The sequence below is a fragment of the Acomys minous genome (assembly GCF_964271855.1).
Source record: "Acomys minous genome assembly, chromosome: 11".
In the NCBI taxonomy this organism is placed as follows: domain Eukaryota; kingdom Metazoa; phylum Chordata; class Mammalia; order Rodentia; family Muridae; genus Acomys; species Acomys minous.
Window position 1 is genome coordinate 43,529,452 of NC_140492.1, and position 19,147 is coordinate 43,548,598.

General features: G+C 42.9%; 1 protein-coding gene across 4 annotated transcripts in view; it reads right to left on the reverse strand.

The window, feature by feature from the left end:
- Positions 1 to 19,147, reverse strand: part of LOC311609424 (leukocyte surface antigen CD47) — a 62,637-nt gene that overhangs the window by 26,222 nt on the left and 17,268 nt on the right. For all 4 annotated transcript variants that reach the window (XM_084802521.1, XM_084802520.1, XM_084802519.1 and 1 more), the window contains one exon: positions 6,666 to 6,755. In XM_084802521.1, coding sequence (XP_084658647.1) covers positions 6,666 to 6,755 — 90 coding nt within the window. The remainder of the gene's footprint in view (positions 1 to 6,665; positions 6,756 to 19,147) is intronic.

Below are 19,147 nucleotides of genomic sequence, written 5' to 3' on the forward strand. Positions count from 1 at the left end.
GATTTGGTCTTATTACTCCAAATCAAGAGACAAGCAGTAGATTGCTTTATTCAACAAGAATTGAGTATTATCAACCCACAGAAGGCAGAGGTCTAGTCTAGTCTTAGCTCCGTGTGCACTAAACCTTTCAAGTCCCAGTGGACAGAGAGGCCGTGTGCTCTTCCAGAGACCTGAATGAGGGGCTGATGTTATGAGCAAACACGGTTTTCCTGGTCTCTGCCACTGACACAGAATACACAGTAAGACGGCACATAAGCTGTGGCTGAAGAAATCTAGTAAAGTTAACCAAGCCAATTTGGGGTTAAAAAAAATCAAATCTATCATGTTAGATTTTTATGATCCTCTAAAAGTGAGATAGAGAAAAGCCACAAAGGCCCACACAGATTGCAGGCTACCGAGAAAAACCCAGCACGTGCTCAAAAGATGTTCAGGTAGTCCCTAGCCACATGCCTATGGAGAAGAGACAGAAGGTATACTATTGAGATAAAATATATATCAGATTAAGAGCAAATCACAAAGGTGACAAAGCATCAATTTAATTATTATACTGTTCTTTTCTAATAACTGGCAAAGTAGTTTAGCATCCTTTAGCGTCCGCTGGGCAGTAAACCAATATTATTTTCAGTATAACTTGATAAAGTACATATGATAACTTTGAAAACAAAGCACAATTTCATTATTTAAACACACACTCATGGATGAAGGCCTTGCGGAAACGGCACTGGAGAAAAATGAACTGCCATGTGTAAAGTGTTTACTTGCCACAAGTGAGTCAGACAGTTGTAATACATTCCTAGCCAACTTCTCTGATGAAATAAGTTTATCAGGATGAATACTGCTAAAGATCACATTCCCTGTCCACAGGGCCCAGAAAACCACTGCTAATATTTTTTTTAATGGCAAATATTTGAACACAACAGAGGGAACGTCCAGGAGACATCTCCCGATGACAAATTATTCTGGCTCAATGGAAGGCTCCAAGATTTCAGGAGCGGTGATACCCAGATTTTGAAAGTGTAAAGGAACTGGTGACTACATTACTGTAAGATTAAAATGCTCTGCTACAGTTTGACCCAGTTCCTCCTATAGTAAAGTCAGAGAACATCTATATGACTTAGTGATCCTATGTGCACTATAGGGAGAGGACCAAGCTTAACACTAGTGAATAAAATTCACATTAAACTTAGCATTTATGATTAGGTGCCACCAACCAGGCCACAGATTGACTTTCTGTAATAATCTTTTTTTTTTAAATACATTTTTATTAATTTATACATATTACATCTCAGTTGTTAGCCCATCCCATGTATCCTCCCATTCCTCCCTTCCTCCCACTTCCCCCCTACTCCCCTCCCCTCCCCTAAGTCTGTGTCTGAGGGGGACCTCCTCCCCCTGAATATGCTCATACGGTATCAAGTCTCTCCTTGGTGACCTCTTATCTTTCCTCTGAGTGCCACCAGGCATCTCCGTCCAAGGGACATGTTCAAATATGGGGCACCAGAGTTTGTGTGAAAGTTAGATCTCCTTTTCCACTCAACAGTGGAGAATGTCCATCGGCTAGTCCGGGTAGGGGTTCAAGGTTTTTACTGCCTATTTTTTCCTTGGCTGTTGCCACAGTTTGCGGAGGGCCCCAGGGCCCAGACTCGCCTGTAGTTTGGAGAAAGAGGAAATGGAAGGACCCAGTGGGTTCTGTAATAATCTTTATCAGAATGTTTTTGTCTTCTCCTTTGAATAGTCTTGAACTCTCCATTGCAACTTAGTGTTTGTCCTCATTTCTTCAGAATTATTTTTCCTGTTCCACGAGAAAAATTTCTGTTCTATCACTTCTTTTACATGTGCTTTCAAAGGCCTTGTTACTCCTTTCATTAATCTGGGCTTTGAGGCCTTAAGAGAGGGACCTCAAGGTTCTTGTGATGGAGGACTATTTGAATTTTTCCAATAATGATAACAATGTTTTCCCAAATACCACCAAGTGATAAACAAGATTCTCATGGGACAATTTTAACGAGAGACGAGAAAGAAAAGGAAATAAAGGGTGTCTAGAATACGCAGAAATAAAACCCAGAAGCCCTCACTCTACACAGGACTGGCATGCGTGCACTCCACAATTTACTTGCAACTCAAGTCCTCCAAATACAGTTTGAAGCTTCATTGCCAAAGCGCAACAAGTGCGTAGTTAAGTGAAGTATGCTCCACGCTACGGCTTTGATCTGCAGCTCACAGTATAACGTAAGTGGCAGAAGTGTCATCAATGTCACAGCTACTGAAGACTGCTGGTCACTGCAGGCTTTCTCTTCAACCCATGCAGAGTCAGCCAAGTGCCTCGTTATGATATCTCCTCATTTTCCAGTGATTAAGCCCACAGGACACTCCTAATGCATTGTCAGAAACGGAAGCTGGGCGAAAGAGGGGCGGGAGAGGCAGGAAACGACAAGAACGAACACTGGGCGCTGAGTTCAAATGGACCGTAAGCAGAGGTACAGAACAGCTACTGTGGGGATGCTACCAGCACGGAGAGCTGCTCAAGAGGCAGCACAGCATCCGGGGAAGTGACCGCATTGTCGTGAATGAAGAAGTAAGGACCATGTGACAATGGGAATGTCCTGGAGGATTGGACTCTGGGAAACAAACAAACAAACAAACAACAAAAGCAAACTGCAACAGCAAAAACATCACATTAAAAAACTACACCATAAAACTCTTGAGACGTTTCATGAAATTCAAAGTACAGAAATGAAACGTTGCAGGCTGTTACGAACTAAGAAGGGAGCCTGACAGTTGCCTGGGGATGTTTGCTCTAGTCCCAAAGTTAGAGGGCAAAACCAAAGCGCCCGTCAAACTGTGCTTGATGCAACATTTTAAACACTGCCTGTTTGGTAGTCTGATTCGCCGTGCATTCGTTATCAACAGCACTACTGTTTTCATTTTTCCAATATGGTTGTAGTAGGGAAGTTTTTATATTTTCAAAGGTTTGCTTTTTTTTTTTTAAATTGCTTTATTTTTTATTTTTATAAGACAGGTTCTTGCTACTTAGCTCTGGTGTTTGTTTGGTAATGCTAGGATCACAGACCGCACCACCAACCCAGCTTGTTTTGACAACATATTTTGAAGGCCCCTGCATGATAGTAATTTTCCTGTCTGTTATCAAGTCTGCTTTGCAGAGCTCGGCTCCCACGGTCAGGTTCATGGTCATGCAGCTGAGTGCAAAGTAAAGATTGTCTGTGTAGGACCAGGGTTAAAGAAGAGGAAAACAAAGAACAGCTGGCCAGCTCTGTACGTATAGCTGGCCTTAAGCCTGGAAAACTACAATACTATACAGCACTTGAAAGCACCTATTAGCCATCTAAATGTAGGAAGGACCTTGCATTCTCACAGCGTACAAGGAGAACCCCAAAATTCAGCCAGGAGCCTGTCGACAGCAATGACTAACCCTGATGTGACACAAGACAATGGGTCTGTGTTAAGGTTTCTAAACATGGTGACCAAAAGCAACTTGTGAGGGAAAGGGTCTATGTCAGCTGGGAGCTCTCAGGTCACACGCCACCCCCGAGGAAAGGCTTAGGTGGCACGGCTATCTGTAAATGAACTTCCTGAAAGGTTCAGGTTTCTTCTTGCAGCACAACAGAGCCACATGGCGAGCCAGAGAAATCACTGAGAGAAATGTCCTGTAGTCAAGTATAGACCAGGATGGAAAGTTAAAAAGGACCAGCAAATGCAGTAAGGAGAAGTCTTGGGTCTGCGTTACCATTAATGTATGGCCTGACAGATGGGATAGCATGTCAGCACCAAAGAGCCTTTCACAGGATGGAGGGGAATGGTGACTGACTGACTGACTGGCTGACTGACTGACTGACTGATGTGTGGTGGCCTCCTAGCCAACAGGCATGGGCACTCACGTCCACACCTCACACCGTTAGCTCAGTGCCCAGCAGCCCTGCCAGAGGGCACTGGTGGAGTAAATGAACACATGAAGTCAGCATTCTGCTCTCTACTACGAACAGTTTCATAGACTCAAAGTGGTACACCGGATCCCCATTCATCTTGCCTACAGATAAATTCAAGACAGGCAGACAATCTAGTGCCTAACAGCACTGTCCAAATCCAGAATTACCAGGAAACAGCTGGGTGACTGTGGACAAACTGCCTGCCTCTTATCTTCAAAATAGGAACAACAACAGCCACAACACTGGCAGAGTCCCTGTGGGAAAGAAATGGTTTCGCTGGAGAGCACTTGGCACAGCGAGTGACCACTCCTTAGAGCAAGAGCCCCTCAAATATTCAGCTGCTCTTATAACTCCTCAACTGTAAATGGAGGCCAGGCTGGGTGAGTCAACTACAGAGGCCTGTCTTCCACGTACTGCTCTTCCTCTCCCTCAGCCTCCCCCTTGTTTAAGATGAACCAAAAATAAACACTTCCCTTAAATATTTCCTTAGGTTCAAATGTAACTGGTAGAATACAAACATTAAAAACAATGTCCAAACTCACTAATAGAACACTGCACTGGCAATTCCCCTCCCCCCACCTCCACCCTCACCCCACCCCACTACCCCGCCACAGCACATCAGCAGAAGATTTTTAGAACTCTAACAGTGTCAGGACCCTGAGATGAATGACGGGCATTCTCGTCGGTGGTAGCAGCAACCGACAGGATGGGTCCGGAACACATGTTGGCAAACCGTTATCTGCAGGCTTAAAATACTGTTACTGTCTTTAAAAGCCCACACGCTTCCATCAGAGTTTCACATCATCGAGATTAAGGAAACTTCCTTAATATTCATTGAGATGAAAGTTCGAGAAAACATTACACAGCCATAGCAGGAGAGGACACGCAGCCATGGCAACACTGAAGACACTGGGACACAGAGATGTATAAATACATGAGCTCTGTGAGCCAATTGACAATTTCCTCTTAGAGAAGAAAAACAGCAAAAACCAAACAGTGAAAGACAGGAAGGGAAGCTGGAAGGTCACCAGAATCCGAAGGAGCTTTATTTCTAGATATGGGGGCCAACAGCTGACTTGTTTTCTTGATAACTTTTTACACAATGTAATACATAGTCGGGGGGCGGGGGAAATCATTACTCTTATTCTGTATAAATACAGCTGATCATAAACAAACTCATTTCTGATCCATTCCACTGACAATGGTCTTGCTAATGATAATGTCATAACCGGAAAACCTCTGTCAACCCAAATTCAACATCACTGCTGAGAAATCACTGTATGATACTTAAAACGTTGTTTCCTGCCTGAATCACATGGCTCAGCCTTGAAAGCCTGGGTCTGCCAATGTGGCTGAAAGCTTCCCCTAACACCGGCGATTATGGAGCAGGGCCTGAGGCCATATCAGTCCTTTCCTTAAAATAAGAGGCTTACTGAAATGCTAAGATAACTTCCAATGGCGTCTGCAGTCTTGGAAATAAGGGCTGTGGTGTGCTGACAGTTGCGGCTGTCAGCCCTTGTTCCCTCTTTTTCCACTTAGAGACAACCTGAAGAGTTTCTTTAGTCTCTGGACACTTCCAGCGCCTTGTGCGCTGGGCAAAGCTCTTCAAATAAACCGCCAGTCATCTCAGGTCTGTTTTTATGTCTCACTGAGGCCCCTCGCAGCCTCGCATTCTGAGGGAACCACTTCACTGACTATCCAGGAGGCACTCTCTGAAGGCTACTGGGCAAATTTAATTAGCACCATTTTCTCCTTCTCTGAAGAGGTGTTTACTGCTTCTCAGTGACCACCTCAGGGGGCTTACAGGGTGAGCATGGCTTACATTTTAAAAGTTCACCTCAGAACTTCACAAATGTAGTCAATTTCTCTTACTGCGTCCTATGGAAATGCTGAGGAGATCAGGCATGTTCCCGGTGGGATGGCTAAAGGTAGGCACGTGGTCACTGTTGAGTAGAAGCCGGAGCTCAAGTGGACAAAACTCATTACCCTGTCAGCTCTACATGGCTGATGTCAAGTCAGCATCAGGTTGGTCCTTCAGCGATTTGGTTATGTAGCTGTCAGGGCAGGTCCACAGTGCATAGCTCCTTCTATCAGGGCACAGACAGGGTTCTGTCTACAGATAGGCTCCAAGTGGATAGGAAGAAGAGAATCCTAGGGCCCCAGAGCACAGAATTCTGTCTTTACACACATGTATCCTATGACCATCTGTCTACAAATAAGACAGCGTTTGTAAATAATCATGCCACAGGATCGAAGTGCTGTTATCAACATTTCTACTCACCACCCCCCTTCAGAGATCTCAAAACACCATCCAGAGCAAAGCACCTTAAACGTAATAAGAGTTGTAGTAACATACGGGGGACAATATATGCTTTAAAGAAACTGTAAGTACACTGGTTATGCTTATTTACTATAATAACACTTTTCCTATAGGACAGAGTAGTCCACTGATAATGTCTTAGAGCAGTGGTGCCCAACCTTCCTAATTCTGCGAGACTTTAACACAGTTCCTCATATGTGGTAACCCACCCCCTCCCAACTAGAAAGTGATTTCACTGATACTCCATGACCATAATTTTGCCGCTGTTACAAATCCTAACGTAAATATCTGATAGACAACTCCCAAAGAGGCCACAACACATAGGTTGAGCACCACTGTGCTAGAAATACCCACTGTATAACTAAGGCATAAATGGGAAAAAATAACATTGAAATACTTACTTAAAATACCAAACTTTCCCCAGAACAGGAGTATAGCCAAAATTGGGAAAATAACAATGAGGATCTTTTCATTTGGAGAAAACCAGGAAACTGTGGAGAAAGAAAACAAAAATCATAATTAGTGTTTATTATACTTACTGCTAATGGTCTCAAATATATCTATTACTCTAGTAGAAGATATAAATAATTAGAGCTGAGGGGCATGGTACACACACACACACACATATACACATGCACACACCCACCTCATGTATTACTTACTCAGCAACAGATTCTTTGACTGTATACAGGATGTGTGCACCTGTGTGGAGTCTAAAGGTTAATGTCTGGTGTCATTCTCAATAGTGTCCCACCTTGCTTTTTGAGTCAGGGTCTCTCCTAAACCTGGAGATCACTGCTTAGACTAGATTGTGGCCACTGAGCTCCAGGGCACAGCTGTTTCTGCATCTCCAGTGATGTGCCTCGGCCTTTGGTGTGGGTGCTGGGGATCTGGACTCAGACCCTCAAACCTGTACCGCAAGCACTTTATCCACTGACCCAGCACACACACACGCCCAACCCTGATCCATGGAACAACACATTCTATTTAGAAGTTCCACGTCCTATGTTCTGAGGAAGGGCAGACAGTAGTCGAGACCAGGCTCTGGCCACCCTGCTAGGTGTGAACATCAACTCTGACTCAAAATCTGCGTGACTATAGACAATGTCTGAACACCTCCGTTCTTCAGTGCCCTTGAATGACACAGACCCTCTTTGTTGAAGAGTTTGTACTACCACTGGGGAGTAATTATGTAAAGGGCATAAGGCTGCCGCTTACCACATGCTCAGTAGCTGTGAACTGCAGTTATTGTGTGGTTTTATTGTTGAATACCCATGTGTGCAAAGTGTCTGACTGGCCATCAAATGTTCCTATAAAGCCTGACTATGGGGACCAGGAACAGGAGCTCTCAGGACCACTAGGTCCTTCCGCTTACTGTGACTATGGCCAAAACAGGTGTCTCTGGCCTTTCCCCAACTGGCTCTCAAAAAGAAGATGTAACTCACAAGCCATGGCCTTGGAGAGACTAGTTTTATGTAAACATGAGGGACTTCAGGCTATTAAGGAAGCTGTTTAAGTGTGTCACAGGTCACATGGTGAAAATCTACCCTACCCCTGCACACTATGTTCATGGAGCTTAGATGCTAAGATTCCAATAAGACTTGATAGGAACTTTTACAATGTTAGGTTTTACTTCTACTGATAATCCCACTGGATGGAAATGCCATTAATGAGATCTGTTGCTCTCTAACAACAAAACCAAGTAAACACAGTGAAAGAAGTTCAAAGTTTGCCTGTACAGAGAGGTGTGTGCTAGCTGAAGGGCTCTTTAGCCCTTGGCTCTTGTCCTAAGCAAGCACTGGAATTCCTCTGAGATCAATTCCATACATCCCTTCTGCCATTGGTGTCAAAGTGGAAGTTCATGAGTTTTCACCCACAACAACATCCATGTGTTTCTCATATTAAACTTATATACTAAATACATGTGAAAGGCGTATACTAATCCCTATAACACAACTGTCAATTCTAGCTTAAAAATAGTGCCTTAGAATCTAGTGTTCTGCACAGCAGACATAACATACTGGCTGTTGAAAACAACAGATATTCCAAATTAGCGAATAAACAGTGTGCTGGCTGGTTTCATGTCACTTTGACACAAGCTAGAGTCATTTTGGAAGAGGCAACCTCAATTAAGAAAATGTTTCCACTATGCTGGCCTACAGGTGGGCCTGGGGAGCATTTTCTTGGTTGATGATGGATGTGGCAGGGCCCAGATAACTGTAGGCAGTGCCACACTGAGGCAGGTGGTCCTGGGTGCTATCAGAAAGCAGGTTGATAAAGGTATGAGGAGCAAGCCAGTAAGCAGCACCCAGCCATAGCTTCTGCTCGATTCTTGCCCACAAGCTCCTGACCTGAACTCTTGCTCTGGCTTCCCTCAAGGATGACAATGAACCTCACATTGCTTTTGGTGACAGGGTTCTACCACAGCAACAGAAACCCTAACTAGAACAAATGGAATGTAAGTATTTGATGCTCACTGGCTGCAGATCTCTGAGAGAAATGTTCCTAGCTATCCTGATATCCTGAATCAAGGCCTTAGTGTCCAACTGTGTAGCTGAGTATCACCTTATACTACTCTATACAGCATAAAATCCTAATAGCAAAGAAATCGGGCACCGCTCTTCTGCAAAGATTTGAGCAAAACCTTATGGCTTAATAAGTATGCTCAATCAATTCATTTTTTCCTAATCAAGACTTTCTATTATGCTACATTGAGTTGTATACGTTAACTATTCATATCCGTATGATGCGTGGAATTATTACCTCGAGGAAAATGAGGCACAGTGAATTAAGGATCTAAGTACCTTCTGTGTTCAAATTCCTAATTCACTCTGATTCTCCCACCACCCTAAACTTCCTCGCTCAGGCATCTTCATATTCCAGCAGAGGCCACCCATGTTTTTTAATTTTCCTTGACTCTTGTTTCTCTCACATCCCACATCTGTTTAGACAGGAGTCCTGCTAGCTCTTACATTAAACTATAGCCACTATGTGATCTCAGGTTTAACGCTAGCTGACAAAGCTGTCCCTTCATTGACCTTTCCCCCCTAACCACCGATCTCAGGACACAATAGCAGGAAGCCATTAGCAAAAATAAGAGACATTTTTTTTCAGCAGCAGTTGTCTACTCATTTTCCGTATTCAAGGAAAGCCCACCATGAATGGCAGTCCTCCTTTACACAGCAGCAGATTAGCAGCTAACACTGTAGGGGATGCTGACCCTAAGAAGGAGCAAAAGTAGAGAACGGATGCCTGGGGGACGTGGTTTGCAAAGGCCTCTGGGGAAAGGAGCCGATCGGAGTCTTGTGTGGCAAGGAGCCTGCCACGTCAAGACTGAGCAGACACCAAAGCAACTGCAGTTCAAGGAGTCAAGTGGATGGCCTCTGTGGATGAAATCTAGTGGCACAGACTACATCGGAAGGCCGTGTGGAAGCTTAAGGGCATAGAGATTTAATTCCAAGAGTGGTGGATGTCAAGTGATTGAAGGGCTATTATGATAGAAAGAAGATAACTTGATTTTCTTAACTAATTAGTTCCGTGTGTGTGTGTGTGTGTGTGTGTGTGTGTAGGTCAAATAACATCTTACAGAAGTTGGTTCCTGGGGATTGAGCTCATGTAGTCAAATCTGGCAGTGGGTGTCTTTCCCTGCTGAGCCATCCTACGATTGCACACAAAATTAAAATGTCTGTCTGTCCTGCAGGATGGATCACAGGACCACAGAGAAGCCAACCTGTAGGAAGTCAAGGCCTCAATGATGTAAAAGAGAGAGAGAGAGCGGGGGCGGGGGGGGGGGGTTGGCTAACAAGCACTACCTCACCCTGGGTTCAGTTTTACTTGTCACATTTTAAGTTGAAAGAGAGAACTGACCCAAAGGAAGGTGGTAGGAATGAGGGTCGGATGGCATCAGTAATGGCTGAGTGAACTGGGAGAACAGCTACAGCCCTCCCAGCAAGGAAGACAGCATACCACAGCAAATCCCACTGAAGGAAGACCTGACCTGTGACATCAGGCAGGTCCCCGGGAGGTAACGGTGTCTCTGCACACCAAGCAGTTAGGTAGCAAGCTGGAATGGTCACAAGCAAGCTGCCTGGCACAAGAGAAATCCGGAATGAGTTTCTGTGACAGAGTCCATGACTACTCAAGGCCTGGAAGATTCCATGAAGAAGTAATGAGAAATGGAAGAGGACGGTTCAAGGACTGAAAGAAAATGACGCACAGCAAGAAAATACTACCGTCTAAGATTCTTAATAGGAACATTTTTTCACATTCTCCGCCCTCATTACCACAGCAGGATGCCGTCTGCATGGTCCCTGGTGGTGAGGATGTGGGGAGGCTGGCAGGAGGATGTCTACCTTTGTTTAAAATGACCGCTGCAGGTCTTCTGGAGTCCAGCTCCTGTCACTGACACCAATGTGTTACCTTCCTCTGATCTGCTCTACTGAGAAAATTGCCGACCCACTGTACTGGTCCTTTGAAAATCAGTTGAGCTGACTCAGGAATCAACTGAACTCGGTACGGTGGTACACTTCTATAATGCCAACACTCAGAAAGCTGAGGCAGGAGTATCATGAGTTCAAGGCCAGTCTGGACTATATAGCTAGACCCTGTCAAAAAAAAAAATGCTAGGGGAAAATCCCCAATGTCTTATATAAACCCATTTAGATGTCCATTAAGCCTCTGATTTACAGAAGTGTTGTCAGGTGCCATTAACTCCTCCTCCCCAAGGGGAGTGCGAGACAAGGCACTTCTCTAAGATCTATTTCAGCTCTGACTTTCTATGGCATTAGAGAAATTAATTAAGCATAAAATGATCTAAGAAGAGTATGTCAGAACTGGGAAAGGTACACCAAGGACAGCCACTCTGATTCTCCCTGAGCGATGGCCCACAACTCTCCCTACATGCTCCCCAAGCTCCCACTCCTCATCAGGAAGATGACACCCTGGGAAATGAGCTTCTTATTACTAAAAAGACAGAAGTGATACTAAGGAGGGTGTGGTCTGTAGACAAGTGTTTAACCCTCGCTTCCAATCTGTCTGTTAGTGGCATGCAGGATGCCACTTCTGCAAAGCGGACCTGCCTAAAGAGGCGAAGTGACCATTCCTCTTCTTTAAGTACACTGTAACACATCATCACATATAGTTTAAATATTCTCTCTTCTGGCCTGACAGTGCTCCCCACAAAAGCCATAGACTATCAAAAACACCAACAGACATGAGGAAGCCTGCCTCCCCCTCCATTTTGAGTTGTTGGTAAGGTTGTCCAAGGGACTCCAAAAACATCATAGGCTATCGCTGTTGCACACAGTTACCTCCCCGAGGTGGATGGTAAGATGCCACTGTTGAAGACAGCATGAACTTCAGACACAGCACTTAGAGGATCTGAGCTGGATCTGGCCTGAATGCTTCCTCCCTGAGGACTAATGCCTATGGAATCAAAAGCTGCCATGCACGCTTCCAAAGGAGGGAGGCAGCCAACAGTTGATGTCTATGAACCAACACAACCAACTTGGCACAATCATCTTAGGGGCGAAATAGAGGCATGTATGTCTGGGTAGTAACCAAAATTTCTTTGATTGTACCTACGGCCTGCCCAACAAGAGGAAAATTCTGACTGGCACTGTAAACCTAGCCAACTACACAGGGCTAGTGACATCATAGACCTCAGAGGTGAACCCACAACAGTCAGGTTACTAAACTGGTAATAATTCCTGAGAACATTCTAAATATTTATCCTTATGCCCACAAGTAAGAGTGTTTCTCACAAACTCTCATCAAAGAAAGTGTTCTTTGCAACACAGACCATTACAGAAAATCACAGCTGATCAAAATGCAGAAAACAAGAAAGTTGCGATGCCCAGCCCCAACAGATATAACTATGACACAATTCCTGCATGTAAGCCTTGGGGGTTATTGCTGAACAGGCGGTGGGATGGGTGAAAAGACTGTTAAGAGCTAGAGCAGCAGGAAGATTTCTGTGAGAATATGTCTCTTAGAATCTGTAGAGGATGCACCCATGAAGGCTCATCAACATGGCTACCGAAACAATGAGAGCACCCATGGACACGCCAACCTCAGAGTGGGAAAGCTCATGGAGCCTCAACAGCAGACAAAGAACTACTGGCAACTTGGGAATGTTCAGAGTGGAAGAAATAGCTGTTTTCCACAGGGACGAGTCCTTAAGTTGGTTATCCAACACCAAGTAGTCAACCCTGAGATCACATACATACAAGTAACATTACATGGACTGAGTAGTTTGTATATTTATAAGTGTGTGTGTATGTTTGTGTCTCTGTCTCTCTCTGTTTCTCTCTGTCTGTCTGTCTGTCTGTCTGTCTGTCTCTCTCTCTCTCTCTCTCTCTCTGTGTGTGTGTGTGTGTGTGTATGTGTGTGTGTGTGTGTGTGTGTGTGTGTGTGTGTGTGTGTGTGTGCACATGCACACAATAGCAATTAAATAAAAAGAGGCCTAGAATCTGAGAAATTGGGAGATGTGTACATGGTAGGGTCAGAAGGAAGTAAAGGGAAAGGGAAAGGGAAAGGATATAATTTCAAGAAATAAAAATATTATAAAATATACATATGCAGACCCCCAAAACATAGCAAAATGACCATTGGCAAAAGATCACAATAAAATTTATAACATTAAAATTCTAGGTAAGTCGTGACCTAATGTTTCAGGATTATGACAGCGTTTCTGGAGTGTCAATATGACTAGTCTGCATTTGCCAGTCATTTGACGAAACTCAGAATCCTAAGGAGATCTCCCAAATCCCTGACATAATTGTCTGTGCAATTCTTTCTCTCTTTCTCTCTCCCTCCCTCCCTCTCTGCATGTAAGAATGAATAGGTTAGATTTCCTATAACTATTACAACCAGAAAAGGAAGTTTGCTAATGCAATTAAGATGGCAATCAGTTGCCATTAACAATGGGAGGTTATCCTTGAAGGACAGAAATTGGTCCAATCAAATGATTCTTAAAGGTTCCAGTATTCTTCCTGGAAAAGACATTTTATACATTGGAAGGGTTCGATGAGATAAAGAGCCCCTTTCCCTTGCTTTGCACATGAGCAGGACCACATGGCAAAGAATAGGATGAACCTACAGGAGTGGAGAGAAGACCCCGGCAGACATCCAGCTAAGTAGGAATCTTATTCTTGCTGTGTCAAGGGACTAAATTCTACAGCAATTATGTGAACTTTTAACAGGATCACAAAATCCCAATGAAAACAGACTATGGTCAATATCTGGACTTTTGTCATAGAACTGAGCATAGAGCACAGTCACATCATGATCAGAACTATAAAACCGTTAATTAATAAGCGTGTATTGCTTGAAGCCGCAGTGCCTATAGCACTTTGTTATCCAGCACTACAAAACTAACAAAAGAACTCTACGGTACCTTCACGTCATTATTATGAACGTGGTCTACAGCGTGCTGATGACAACAGAAATGACAACAGTGTTGAGCTGATCGTTTGGCACAAAATCTGAACAGCTTTAGGTCTTTACAGTAATTATTCTAAGCTTTCTGCACTACTCATAATGGAAGTACTAATAACTAACTTCTAAGTTTTACTATTTACATATTTATAAAATGTTTTCATAGTAATTATATATCATGAAATTTTCCAGCCAGGGGAATCTGCGTTGAAGTCTGGGGTGTGGAGTGACCTGGGACACATTACTTGAGTGCCATTTGCTTTCTGCACTGAGAAGAGGCAACACCTACGTCTATGTCGCTGAGTTCTCAGAAAAGCACGGCATATGATATAAATAATGCATCTGGATGTACTCAGATAAATGGGAGGTCATCCCACTCCTGCCATCTGCACTGTAATCACTACCCAGAACACAGAAGCAGCATCCTTCTCACCACTGAATCCACACTGCCAGCCTCAGCACCTGACCAGCCTCGGTACCCAAGCAGTCTTTCCTCAGGAGATACCTTCTCTCTAATCCAGACAATGCTGTGAAGGAGAAGGTAGCCTCAGTTTGCTGATTGAAAAAGCAAACAAACAACTTAAGGACAAAAGCCTATGAGAGTGTGTGACTACTGAATGTTCAGCCATAAATGGGACACTGTACCACCGCCATCTGCAAAGCTCAGAAGAGGGAATAAAAATAGTGGAAGAGCCTGAGGACAGGGCCTGGCATTGTGGAATGCTGTCTTGTAAGCATGATGCGGCCATTGTTCCGATGAGCTCACAGCAGCTATGATTACATACACACACAAGATCTGCACAAGATTGGAGCTGTCAGTGTCCTGTTGTGAAGGGGGGAGGGACTCCAAAGCTCTCACCCTTCTCTGGGAATCTACAGCCAGACTATCAGCTATTGGAGTTGAAGGAGAGACATCTTTTTTTAAGTGGTATTATGCCACATCCTTGCATGGCCTCAGGAACTTGACCTGACCTGAGTGACAAGAGAGAGAAGAAAAGACAAGCATAGTCAGACAGACAGGCAGACAGACAGACAGACAGTCAGAAAAGCTAGAACTGGGCAGAATGGGCTCTCTGATGAAGAAATCTCAGCACTCTAGAAGCTCAGCATGCTCGCTTTATTCAGTTGAATAAGGAGGCAAGGATATTACCTAAAACTAAACAGGGATGTGGAGCTATTAAAGATAAGCAAGGATGAGGTATGTTTAACTAATCTGGGTAGGAACACATTCTACTAGGGGAGCATTTTTCAGGCTATAAAAAACCGAGGGGAGGGGGAAAGCCATGGCGAGCATTTTCTGCACACACTATCAGCATCTTCACATGGACCAGACAAAAAGGCTCTGCCATAACTCTGAGCCTCCTCACCCCTACCCCCAGGGATCATGGTAGGATTTGCCATTTTCCTATGGGTTTGAGGCTATGGACCTTGATGTGGCCATAGCCGCGTCAACAGCATATATTCATTCAGGACTTTATCACTCATTGCCCACCACTCCTCACAGTGTAGCCGCTGGTAGGTCGCCCCTGCTCTTGTAAATAACCCCTCACTAATGTTTCTATAAGCAATCCTAATAAAAGTCACTCGATCACACACACATACTAAGAAAAAAAAAGGCAAGAAAGTAGATGGGGGACCATTTGGGAAGAAGAATGGAGATCAGTGGGGGTGGGAAGGGAGAGATGGGGGTGAAAATAATCAAAACGCATTATACGCATTATAAAAACATCATTATGAAAACCATTATTATAGTTAATAAATACTAGTAAAACCCGCTTTAAAAAGCCCTGAAGACAAGGTAAGTTGAGCCTCCTAAGTTTTCCTATGCTAGGAAATAATGAAGTATAAAACAAAAGGAAAACAAAACGCCCTCTGTAAACTCACGTCCTGGAGCACTGGCCTGGAAACACATGAATGTCATACAGTGTTTGCACATTGTCAGCCCCGCGCTCCAATGCAACAAATGGTCACCATTACCTGTGTTCTACTGAGTGGAATTCAATTACATCCTGGACAATTTCTCTTTCTTGTTTATGCTTACATTTGCAAAAAAAAAAAAAAAAAAAAAAGCACAACAACAGGAAAAATGATTTCTAATACTAAATCCCCAAGTCCACAAAATAAGCATCATTATAGTAACAAATACATATTCTCCCCCAAAATAATGTTGTATGCCAAGGTTTATTTCTTTGGACCTTTTTCCCATTCAAAAACAGCTCTAAGAACAGAGAGACAACATACCTGACAGGAGAATATATTTTCAACAACATATTGGGCAGTGATCATCACCTAAAACCTTAAAAGAATCTCCAAAAATTTAACACCAGAATGTTCCCCAATTTATCTGGTCAACGAATCAGCTGGAGAACTGAACAGAATTCTCAGACTGAGAAATCACCCAGTGAACAAAGCCTCCCAAATCAAGCACTTAACAAACGAGCTTCAGACCTGAACAGTTTTCAGAGGGAGAAGAAGTCAAAGGAATCGAAGAACACTTGAAGAAATGTTAAACATCCTCAGCTTTGAGACCCCGTCTCATCCTAGTTAGGATGGCTATCCTTAAGAAACAAACAGTAAGCAGTGGTAAGGATGCAGGCCTTTGTATGTGGCCATGGGAATCCGACACTGGAAGTCAGTGAAGATGGTCCTCCAAAAACTAAAAGCAGAACTACTGTAAGCACTGAACATACCAGTCCTGCATAAACCTGAAGGATTCGTATATTGTTGCACTGCTCACAAGAACAGAGGCAAAGAACTAGCCCACGTGCCCATCGATGGACAGAGGAGCAAGAAGTGGTACACATACAAATGGAGTCTTATTTAGCTGTAGGGAAGAATGTAATTGTGGCATCCGTGGGAAATTAGAACTAGGCATCATCATAAGTAAATTAAGCCAAACTCACTCATCACTCTTGTGTTACATAGATTCATACACACTTATAGATAATTAAATATGTATATGTAAAACATAAAAATAGAGGACTTATGAGAAGGAAGAAATAGATCTAAAGGAGAGCATGAGGGACTATGTGTGACATGAAAGCAGAAGTAGAGACAAGTTATGGGGAAGAAAGAGACCAGGAAGAGGTTAAGATCAGTGGAGGGCAGTAAGGGGACGGGGGCAGGGGGGACAAATAAAAACAAAGTATAATGGTATAAACTTATGAAAATGCTACAGTAAAAAATGTAATGTTCTGTATGTTGATTATAAAAGTTGCTAGGCTTGCTAGGACCTGGTATTCTGTGCCAACAGCTCCAATGTTCACTGCACAGCTGAGGTTTTGACTCTGCCATCTCCACAGTTCAGCACAGGACTGGACCTCTGGCTCCAGGGTTTACCAGGGGACCAAACCTTTGGCTCCAGTAGTGTGCAACTGGGATTCTGACTCCAGACCCCAACCGTTTACAGAGTTCAGAGTGAGGTAAGCAAGTTTAACACACATGGTTGCCCTGATGGTCAGTGTGTGGTCCTATCAGGTGCCCTGATATCATCTAGACAAACTCAGACTATAGCAACAGTCATCTGAGAATCAACAGCAAACCCGACCAGTCTCTATGGTTGATCTCTAAGCAGCCCTCCACAAAACAAGCAAACAAACATCCAATTAGAACTGGAAAAGAAGAGAATTAAAATTGCAAAACTAATCCATTCTAGCAACGAACATTAAAAGAAACAGGAAGAATATTATACAACTACCCAACTCAACCCATCCCAACTTACCAATGACTCCAAACTGATTACACACCAGGTCACAGATCAAATCTTAACAACAAAAAAAAAGCTGAGATAATTTCTTGTCTTTGATCAGAATACCAGGAAATAAAAGGAGCAATCAACAGGAAGAGAAACTATAAAAATAGTGAGAGACAAGACAATGCATTTTGAAACCAGAGAGAAAATTCAGAAATTCCTTGAGTCAAATGAAAATCAGAATGCAACCTACCAGATCTTCCGAGATGCAGCGAAGGTAGTCCTAAGATGACCTTATACACAGTGATAAGCACTTAAATAAACAAGCTGGAAAACATCTCAAATATACATCAGGACGATGCATATCAAGGCTCTAGAAAAGCAAGAGGACAGCCCCAAATCCAAAGATGGCAGAAAATAATAAAGATTGTGGGAGAAAGTAATGATGTGGGGATTAAAAAAGGGAATACTCAAAATGAATCAAAGACTTGGTTCTTTGAAAAAGTTAATGAGACTGACAAACCGCTAGCTAATCTGACAAACACGAAGAGGGAGATGACCCAGTCTGATCAAATTAGATAGGAGAAAGATGTTAAAACTGACTCCAGTGAAATCCCAAACACCATTAAAGAATGCTTTGTGAACATATACACCAAAGAGCTAGAAAAGTCTACAAAGAAATGGATGACTTTCTGAAATGCCTATCACCCATCAAAATTAAAGACAGAATGCATGAGTAACTTAAACAGAGCCATTGCAAGCAAGGAGGCTGAAGTTGACTTCAAGTCTCTGCACAAAGAACAAGGCAGGATAACATGGAGTTACTGCAGAATTATACCAACATTTCAAGGAAGATCTATTTCCAACAGTCCTCAATTTGTTCCACAGAATAGAAATGGAAGGCACGCCACCAAATTCCTTCTACAAAGCTACTATTATGCTGGTATCAAAGGCATATAAAAAGATAAAACTACACAGCAACGTCCCTAAGGAACATAGGTGCAAAACTTTTCAAATTTCTTAAATTCAAGAACACATTAAAAAGAGCCTACATCATGAGCAAGTAGGCTTTATCTATTGGATGCAAATTTGGTTCAACATGCAGAAATCAGCATGTAAACATCATATAAGTAAGCTTAAGGACAGCAATTAGGTAATCATCTCAATAGATGCCCGACAAGACATCTGACAAACGTCAGCATGCCTTCATGATAAAAGTCCTGGAGACATTAGTATTAATATGTAATATCTTGTTGCCATATTGCCTGTATATATATATATATTCATATGTATATGGCAAAAAGTAAAGGCAAATACACTAGAGTAAACAGGGATCAATGAGAGCATTTTCTCCAAAATCAGGAATAAGATGATGATCCTCCACTATTCTTATTCAGTGTGGTACTTGAAGTTTTAGCAACAAAACAGGAGAAAGACATGAAAGAAATAAAAACAGAAAAGGAAGAGGTCTAACTATCCATATTTGCAGATGGCATAGATACACATCTGAAAGACCCTATAGAATATAACATAAAATGCTTACATTTAATAAGCACTTTCATCAAAGTTGCAAGATACAAGATAAATATATAAATTTAGTAGCCTTCGTAAATACTAAAATGAAGTCATGGAGAGAGAAGTTAGGAAAACAATGTCACTTGGTCATCCACAATACAGTTAGGAATAAAACTAAGCAAGGGAGTGAAAAACATCAACAATTAAAAGCTTCAAAACACTGACAAAGGACATCAAAGA